Here is a 10,295-nt window from a genome sequence, read left to right as displayed (position 1 = left end):
ATCAGTTGGTCAACACCATTAGGTCGACATGCAGGAAGGTCAACATGAGTCTAGGTTGACATGGGTTAGGTGGACAGTCACATAAGGTCGACAGGGTCATTAGGTCGACATGGGTTAGGTTGACAGTCAAAAGGTCGACATGGGGTTTTTCACTGTTATTTTATCCGAATCTCGACACAGTCGACATGGACACAGGTTAAAGTGCACTGTGTCCCCTCGCATGGCTCGCTGCGGGACACAATTTTATTGACCCTATCGATTTAACTCATGTCGACCTAGAATCATGTCGACCTTCCTGCATGTCGACCTAATGGTGTCGACCTAATGACTGTCTAACAACTTGCTGGTGACCCAATCACTGTATCCCATGTGGATGCCTCCTGCAATGACTGGTGGTTCTGACTCCTGCTTTCAGCCCTGTTACATAGTATTTTTGTCCATAAACATGTGGAAAGAGCAGTTCAGATGCTTTTTAAATGTTAGCTGGTAGTGAGCATCCCCATCCCAGAGGTGTCCAGTCTGGGAGAGTGACCAGGGGAGATGAGGAGGGAGAAATTACAGCCTTCCCCGGGTGGTCTGTGGATGGTGTGAACAGTCCAACCATATGGGAAGGCCGTGATCTCTCTGTCCTCGGCTCCCTGATGACAGTTGTCACTGACTTCTCCGGATGGGGACCCGCACTACAAGCTCCACAGTGGCAGAGGTTGCTGCAGGCAGGGAGCCACACTGTTTTAGTTTCTACCCAATGCTGGTTGGGCTGTTTAACTACTTTCACGCATCTGAGTGCAGCCTCTAATATAATAAAGTAACAATGATAACAATTGTATTTATATAGCAGTCTTTCTCTAGTAGCAATCATCATACCAATACCTGGCAAAATCATAAGGAGTGCCTGCCAGAACATATGTATGTATCTATAGATGTATTTATTTCTTTCTTCCATCTATTATTATTAGTATTATTATTATTGATGATGATGATGATAATAATTGTTTATTTTCTTTCATTGTTGTTACACTGTTTCCTGGCATAGGATGTTCTGGAACTCCTAGTTACTAAGTCACACTGGCAAGCAGCACCCCATTTCTCACTATAGTGGATTGTGCAACCCCAATCCCTTACAGATGTGTGGGCAAGTGTGCAGGTCACTGCCCCCGGGTTGCATCAGTAGGGTAATCACATGCAGCTACATTGTCATGTTAGTTCACAGACATGATACAATTTCTTTCATTAACTACAACACCCAGGCTGCATTGCGAGTCACGCTGTGTCTCTCTCCCCCTGTAAGTGCCAATAGCAGGCTACAAGTGGGGAGCTGCCCCTGACACCACGGCTTCCCGGTGCTCATATATAGGAGAGCGAGCAGCCGTGCCCACCACTGACTACACTACCTGCTGCCCTGCTCACCCTGGCACACAGAGATCTGTCACACAGAGATGGAGTCCATTCTGCACAGCAGCACAGAGGAGGCTGATTACTACACGCTGCTGGGATGCGACGAGCTCTCCACGGTCAGTGATGTTCTGCTGCCACTTGCATGTTACCTGGGTGTATTGTGCGGATGCTCAGGCACTGTGAGTGTATGACAGATGTACTACATGCTGCACGGTGTTTGTGATGATGGAGCTGTTAACTTGATGTTTTAATTATTAGACTACTCTTAATTAATGTTATATCTCATATGCAGCCAAACAGCAGTTATAGCATCAGCCATTATATATATGATTATAAATATAATACCAATACAATTAATCAATATATTTTACTTTTTTTTATAATTTTTTTTTTTTAAGCAAAATTGCAGCACCATTGTGCTTTATAAACAATTGCTTAGCAACAATACTATAATAATAATACTGGCCTGTTTACTGTTGAATTGTCTGCTATTTACATAGTTCTCACCATTTTTTATAAAGTGCCATAAAATGTTGCTTTCTACTTTTTTATTTTCTAGCTTTACGTGGGCTGGCTCTAATGATATGCATGATGCTCCTGTGTCTTGTGATAAACATTGTAGATAATTGCCATGTTTATTTAGTGTTTGACGTCACTATTCAGCGAGCGAGGCAATGCATACAGTGCCACCTCCTCTATCACCAAAGTAACATGACGTAGTCTCAACTCTGGCACAGATGCTGCCGGGACTTTTCCTGTACAGATGGCTCCAGCCTGATCTGTCCACCCACACTATTACAATTTGTTAGAGACAGTTTGGGTTTGTTTGCTATTCTTGACCTTCAAGGCACAAAATGTTTTGATGTATATTATACATGAATTTTAGCAAGCCTAATGCCTGGTACACACAGAAGTAGGATTGTCTCGAGATCTGTTGAACGCACGATCTGCACCAGATCCGATCCCGATCGGTACCCAGTTGCATGGGTTGTTTTCAAATCCTACCTGCTGCAGGTAGGATCTGAGAAACAACCAAACGACCCATGGGGTCGCGGAATCGATCAGAAATGGCCCAAAACATGCCCAATTTACATACAATCGGTTGAGATTCTATCTACATCGGGTGTTTTGAGACCAAATCGTGTACCCTACATTAGGCATTTAGCTTGAGTCACAATTTAGGCACGGCTCATTAGGTGAAATATATTGTACAGCGTCATTCATGTGGCCGATTGTTTTGGTAACAGTTGCTATTGGAGACAACTCACTGAATGATTGTATTCAATAAGCCCAAATATTGTTGTTTATGTACATTTCTGTAATACTTCTTATATTGGTATGGGTCATTGGGTTGACGTGCATGGGGTAGACCACTGAAGGGTGATATGGCTTAGGTTGACAATGAAATAGGTCGGCAGGGTTAGAAAGTCGACAATAGGAAGTTCAACAGTCAAAAGGTCAACAGTCAACATGGACACCATCAAAGTGTACCGCATCCCCTTGCATGGAACACTGCACTCGCCATGATTTGGGCTCGGCACACTACTATATTCTCCCGCCACGCCGTAGTGGATGGTAAGGCATGAAATACCGCCTGTCGGCACATGTCGGCTCAAAAAAAAAACCCTTGAAAAACTCATGTTGATCTTTTGACTGTTGACCTTCCCATTGTCGAGTTTATGCTTGTGTCGACCTTCAGTGATTAGGGTCGACCTCATGACCGTATCCCTCTTATACAGCCACACTATATAGTTTACTGTTGTTTAGTTACTTGCCGATAAAGTGTTATTATGATGTATTGTTCTCATATTGGACCCGGCGTGGTACCATGCTGCATCCTATTTGTATAATGAGATGATGCAGATAGAGAGGACTCTGTGGTGATAAAGTGAAGACTATATAGTATATACTGAATATATAATAAGCACACATCTATGTGACTACATCAGGCTTCCCTTGTGCAGGCTGCTTAGTATTTCCTGTGCATTCGTCTTTGCAGTTGTTATCAGGTAAGTAGCAATGACTAAGGGGAAGTGTGTTTTCTGCAGAAGAGAATGAAGATGAAAATGAATCCTGACAGGTGTCCTACAGCTCAAGGAAAATAATGGACCGTTGTCCAAACATGTGCAGCCTTGTTTTTATATGAATAGTCAATATGACATAAACATTAATGTTTCTTTTATCCCATCAGGTCGAACAAATTCTTGCAGAATATAAAGTTAGAGCCCTCGAGCGCCATCCTGACAAACACCCCACAGATCGGAATGCAGGTATGGTTATGTTACACAAAGGTATGTGTGTATATATATATATATATATATATATATATATATATATATATATATATATATATATATATATATATATATATATATATATATATATATATATATATATACTGACCGCCAGTGCTGGAAGTCATTAAGGGGGGGGGGGGGATAGTTAATTATATAACAGAATGAAACCGTAGGATTGGTTCTTTATAGTGGTCACTGAAATCTGGGGTGTCCTTATGATATACAATAGAAGGTGTAATACTGTGTAAATTATACAGGTTGACATCAGAACTGATGAGAAGCAATATTAAGCTGGCCATACACTTGTCCAATTTTGCTTGATTTCATCCGATTTTGATGCATTGGCCGATAAATCAGATAAAACTGGCAAATATCGGATCATCCGTGTATATGTATACGATAGGACCCCCTAGATTGCTATTGCTGCACTGAGGATCTATCGAGGCTGGATCCTTGGCTGGAATCACATACAATATATTTCATGCAGAAAAAAAACTGCATGCAATATATCGCAAGGGGGTCAGCTGTGACTTCTCCCCATTTTGTCCATTTTCCTGGCTTTTGGGAGTAAATGGCGATTGTCACCTGCTCCCATACATTACCAGATTTTTTTACTCCAACCTGAAATATTGGACAGATAATCCTATAAATGTGCCTCCAGCATAACGTTTATATTTTTATTTATTTTGTAATATGTATAGGTTAAATGTGTTTTATTATTAACTTTGTGCCTCATTGGTTTCCTTAATGGGGAGCAGATCATTTTTTATCATTTCTTATATTTTTTTAATATTGAATATCATTCTGCTATATTAGAGTATACTGTAAGCCTCATCCAGCACAGTGACTTCTGTTTTAGCATGCAGTCCTAGTCAACCGCTCATGGTCAGCATTTGGAACCAAAAACATTGATGGTACTAATGCAGTGGTTTCCAAACTGGGTCCTCAAGGCACACTAACCGATCAAATTTATTTGGTCACTCTGCATGTGTGCATCACCAACGGTTTTAAAAATCCACAGGTGACCTGGAAACCTGAACTGTTAGGGTTCCTACAGAGTTTAGGAACTGTAAATAGTGTCGGTTTCATGGTGTCTTAACTAACTGGAATTATTACTATTTTTTATAGTTGAAGACTTTCAGAAACTACAACAAGCCAAAGACACCCTAACAGATGAGAAAAGGCGTTCACATTATGATTACTGGAGGCGAAGCAAAATAATGATTCCATTTACACAATGGGAAGCTCTGAATGATTCTATGAAAATGGTATGTTTTACTTTTATTTTCTGTCCTGAATAATTTGCCTTTAGGAGTGTAACCATGAATGGGGTGTAGAAGAAAACAATTGGCAGTGGAGGGTTAACGTCCCCATACATGTGACTCCAATTGTCTGGATTTAATTACACAAACCTGTTTGGATGTGGTTACCATGTGACCCAGCCATTGTGAAATGTTACTGGTGAAGGGTTTTTTATTGGCACATATCTGTGTTTTGAAGGCATAAAGTTCTATTTCCCAATCAATGTTTTGTTTTGTTTGGTATCCTGCGCCTCTGAATATAGTCAACACCTATTTCCTAATCCATGGTAGTTTTTTGTACAAATGGGTCCCTGCTCTCCAATAACCCCTCACTGTTTGTTTTGTATGTACTCTCTGCTGTCACATTAGAGGATTGGCTACAGTACAATACACTGACTGCTGTTTCTAAGCAGGTGCAAATCAATAACCGAGCAGGAAAACTGTGCACATTATTTTATACATCCCAGATGATTAGTATACCCAGCCAGTGCCCCACTACCCAATTTACAGGTGTAGCAGCCAATCACAAAATAAGGAGCAAGAGCTATTTATACTTGCATAGAGATAGAGGAGCCCTGGTGAGGCATAGTGAGACTGGGTTGAACACAATAGCAGAGTGTCTGGGTTAATATGGTTAGCTGGGATTATAACATTTTCTGGAACGTCTAATGGTTACAAGGTAGTAGATGCAGGGAAGCCAGGGAACAAAGACTGAAGATACACGGGATAGCTAGGGAACAAAGACTGGAGATAGACGGGATAGCTAGGTAATAAAGACTGGAGATACACGGGATAGCTAGGGAACAAAGACTGGAGATACAAGGGAACAAAGACTGGAGATACACGGGATAGCTAGGGAACAAAGACTGGAGATACATGGGATAGCTAGGGAACAAAGACTGGAGATACAAGGGATAGCTAGGGAACAAAGACTGGAGATACACGGGATAGCTAGGGAACAAAGACTGGAGATACACGGGATAGCTAGGGAACAAAGACTGGAGATACACGGGATAGCTAGGGAACAAAGACTGGAGATACACGGGATAGCTAGGTAACAAGGACTGGAGATACAAGGGATAGCTAGGGAACAAAGACTGGAGATACACGGGATAGCTAGGGAACAAAGATTAAAGATACAATGGATAGCTACTGTAGGTCAAGAACTCGAACTGAAAAATACAGGTTAGGCAGGTCACACAAGATAGCGAAGATAGGAACAAGGAAGTTTAGCTCTGCCCCCTACCTTTGTGATGTGGGCATTCTATCTGGGGGTGGGGCCTAATGAACAGATAGAAACTGCTGCATCTCATCTCTGGTGCTGACCCTCACATTTCTTGTAGGGGCGTAACTAGCATAGGTGCAGCTGCTATGTGGCCCAGAGCTGAGAGGGGCCCACTTTGTCTGTCAAAGTATCATGTGCTGTATACATTTTTCAGCATTAGGTGATAAATAGGAGCCCTTACAAACTTTTGCTATGGGGCCCACATGTATCTAGTTACGCCACTGGATTTCTGTGTTCTGGAAAGGATTAGAATATATTCTTAGACAAAACACACTGAAAGTTTACCAAAGGTTCTATGTAAGGTTTTGTTGACCTAAGGTTTGGTAAGACAGTGTGTTCAGTAGGTTTCCTCACAGATTTCTCTATTTTTAGTCAATGCATTGGGCAGTAAAGAGCAAAAAAGAACCAATGCTGGAGGCACCAGCCGTGTCTACACATGACGCACATGATGACGTTTCATTTAACGCTGGAGAAATGGAATATCACATCGGTGATGGAAATGAGGATTATGTACTGGAGAAACCCCTGGAGGATCTAGATTTGCTGCCTGCCACAAGTCCCGAAGGTGAGAACAAAATGAAATAAACAGTTGAATCAATGTGAACATTGAGCTGCTCATTTGCTTAAGCCCGATTTTAGAGATTGCTTAAACCTAAGTTCCCAAACTTTCTGGAATCAAAGCACTCTAGAGCAGTGGTAGCCAACTCCAGTCCTCAAGAGCTACCAACCGTTCACATTTTCCAGACAATATAGCTGCTGCACAGGTGCATTCATTACGAACACATTTTAAAAGAGCCACAGGTGGAGCTAATTACTTCACTTGTGATTCTGTGAGGAGACATGAAAACATGCACTGTTGGTAGCTCTTGAGAACTGGAGTTGGCTACCCCAGCACTAGAGTATCAGCATTTATTTCATGGCATTCCCTAGGGTTACAGCATTCTGTATATTGTGCCGGTACTTGTGTACAATCACGGCTCCCACGATGGGCATCGTATACGGAAAAATCGCATCGCAGGAGATCGCATGCGATGCGATGTCATTTTTCACTAAAATTATGGACATGCGTTGAACTGTACCACCCCCACTATCAACGCCAACCCGAAGCGTGGCGAGCACAGCGAGGGGCGGCGGTACGCGTCCTACGACCTTTTCATACCCCACTATCCACGTCGGCGTGGAGTTGAGAATAGAAAGTCACCGAGCCCGAAGCGTGGCGAGCGGACGCGGATACCTGTGAAGCCCGCGAGGGGACACGGATACCTGTGAAGGTATCCGCGTCCCCTCGCCACACTTCGGGCTCGGTGGCTCGCTACGCTCACCACACTTTCTATTCTCAACTCCACGCCGACGTGGATAGTGGGGGTATGAAAAGGTCGTAGGACACGTACCGCCGCCCCTCGCGGGCTCGCTGCCCTCGCCATGCTTCGGGTTGGTGTTTATAGTGTGGGTGGTACAGTGTGAAAAATGACATTTGGGGTGCATTTTACATGATTTCAACTCATGTCCATAATTTCAGTGAAAAATGGCATCGCATGCGATGCGATGCGATCGCATGTGATGTTTAACAAAAATGCATAAAAACTCGGTAAAATCGCATGCCACTACATATGGCATGCGATGGGAGCCGTGATTGTACACAAGTACCATTGTGCCTACCTGTCATCCTTAGTCAGTTATATTAAGCTTCTGATTCATAGGCGTTTCTATAATGGGTGCAGTGTGCGGCATCGTCCATATTCAAGTGACCTGTGCACTGAATATGTTCCTGGGAACAAGGCGCTGGCACCATGTATCCTAAAACCTGCATATGCACAGAAGATTCTAGCATAATGCCAGAGTCTACTCGCTGTCAGAGAGGAGGCGGCCCACAGCGGAGGCTGCACACAGTCCTCTCATTTCTTAAAACACCCCTGCTCTGATTGTTTATGGATTCTGATTGGCAGCCACCAGCACTGGTTTTGCCTATCACTTTGACCACAATTGGATTTGGTCATGGACTACCAACCTGAGGCACCCCTGGGTGCGTAGATCCACAGTGTGGGAACCACTGGCATGAACCATTTCCACATAAATTCTTAAGACTTTATCTTTTTTGTGTTACAGAAATGAATGTGTATGTTTGTCGAGAGTATGTGACATACAAGTGTGTTTTGCACCTTGTATAAATAAACTCAGAATATAGAAAACAGATATGAGGCCGAAGCAATGGAGGAGTGCAGAGCAGAGACAATAAGGGGTATATTTACTAAAGGTCGAGATTTATCAATTTCATACTGAGGAAAATCATTTGGTATGTTTCTTGGGCTATAATGCACATTTAGTAACAGTTAATATAAAAAAAGGAAAAACATCTTATGGGTATTGTGTGTTATAGTCCTGGATATACAAACTAGGGGCTTATTCTGGTTGATCCGCAAGGCTGCGAATTTGTCCACCAAACCCCGCCCGGTGAATGCCTTTGCGAGTGAACCAAAACAAGGGCCATTGGGGGAAATTTACTAAGATGTGTATTCTACTTCACATGTGATGTTGCAATGGGCAACCAATCAGATCCTGTCTATTATTTTCTAGAGGGTGCTAAATAAAGAAGTAGCTTCTTATTGGTTGCCCATATCAACATCACATGTGAATACACATCTTAGTAAATTTCCCTCATTGCCTTGTCTTGCATGTGGTACAGCCCACACCGTTCATATCCCCTCCCAGCAGGCTGGGACTTCAAACCCTGAAGTTTGCAGATCAAAACGATCAATCATGCACCAAAGTTGTTGTATATTTACTAACCAATTAGCACATTTGTTAGTGTAGATGGTGGTGTGGCTCTGCAAAGTTCTATCACTTGTTGTATGCTGCACCGTTACCAACTGTCTGTTCTCTCGTTTTTGCCTATAGGAAGCCCTGACCAGACATACTGCCTTCTACGCTTCCGCTGGTCGGCTGAGGCTCCCTCAGATCTTCTTCGGAAATTCAGAAATTATGAGATCTAAACTCCTTTCCCTGAAGTATTACAATATCGCTATTTGTGATCTGTAGTTGTGAATAGTATTTTATTGCATAGTATGTAAATTATGCACTTTTTTTATTTTATGTAAAAGATAAATAAATACTACAAAATATTCTGATTGGCTCCAGAAAAATAAGAAGTATATTATGACGTCTTTATTAACTAGTCTATGATTATACAGCATATTACTAGGCATGGTGTATGTAAAAGAACATTTTATTTAATGTCTGTCACTTGTTTCGTTTTTATTAGGCTTATATTCTTTTAGCACGTTTTATATGTCTCTGACCGCTTTATGCTTACATTTGTATATTAGTGAAAGGTTTGTCTTATGTTTATTCATTATATTTAACTAGTGATGCAGTGTGTCAAAAAAAGGTCATTTATGAACAGGTGTAAGATACTGTATATGCGTTGCTATTAACCGATCTAGTGATTACTGTATTTAACGTTGCAGCCAGACATCACTGCGCATTGTTGAGAATCCAGTTTGCCTTGCCGTAACTGTTTATTATGTATTTGAAATAAAATTATTTTCTGAGCATATGTGTCTTTTAATGATATCATTAAAAAAGCTACAATTATCTACTTCAACGTGGTTATATGCAACAACTGCTGAATTACAACTACACCAATAGGAAAGGTGAGACCTAATTCAGCCACAGATTATGTTCCCAATGTTTTCTAGACTAGTGTCTGGTAGTTTTTATAATACTTCTGTCATAGTCATACTATGGGGGGGATAAAACAAAACTGCAGTTTTTCACTATTTCCCCCCCCCCCCCTCCCTCCCCCAATTTTTTTATTGTGCTATTCAATTATATTGCCGATAAAATGCTTTTTTCCCCCCTCAAACACACATAAAGGAATGGGGTATATTCTACTAGAGAATATGGAGGGCACCTGAATGTGAGTTGTTTTTCCAAAGCTGCTGCTTGGGGTATAGGGGTAGTCACTCCCTATAAACAATGCACAGAAAAAAAGGAGAGAAAGAAGCAGCGCTGAAGCTA

General features: G+C 41.8%; 1 protein-coding gene across 1 annotated transcript; it reads left to right on the top strand.

Moving 5' to 3' along the window:
• Positions 1–1,280: 1,280 nt before the first annotated feature.
• DNAJC12 (DnaJ heat shock protein family (Hsp40) member C12) lies at positions 1,281–9,829 on the top strand. The gene is made up of 5 exons (XM_083148987.1): positions 1,281–1,511; positions 3,587–3,665; positions 4,821–4,960; positions 6,651–6,843; positions 9,174–9,829. Exons 1-5 carry the CDS (start codon positions 1,437–1,439, stop codon positions 9,266–9,268), a joined length of 582 nt encoding a protein of 193 aa, XP_083005113.1. The 5' UTR covers positions 1,281–1,436; the 3' UTR covers positions 9,269–9,829.
• The last annotated feature ends 466 nt before the right edge of the window (positions 9,830–10,295 follow it).

Source organism: Crinia signifera, chromosome 6 (genome assembly GCF_055691185.1).
Source record: "Crinia signifera chromosome 6, ASM5569118v1, whole genome shotgun sequence".
NCBI classification, from domain to species: domain Eukaryota; kingdom Metazoa; phylum Chordata; class Amphibia; order Anura; family Myobatrachidae; genus Crinia; species Crinia signifera.
Note: the sequence above shows the minus strand (reverse complement) of the source record. Positions and strands in the feature narration are given on the sequence as shown.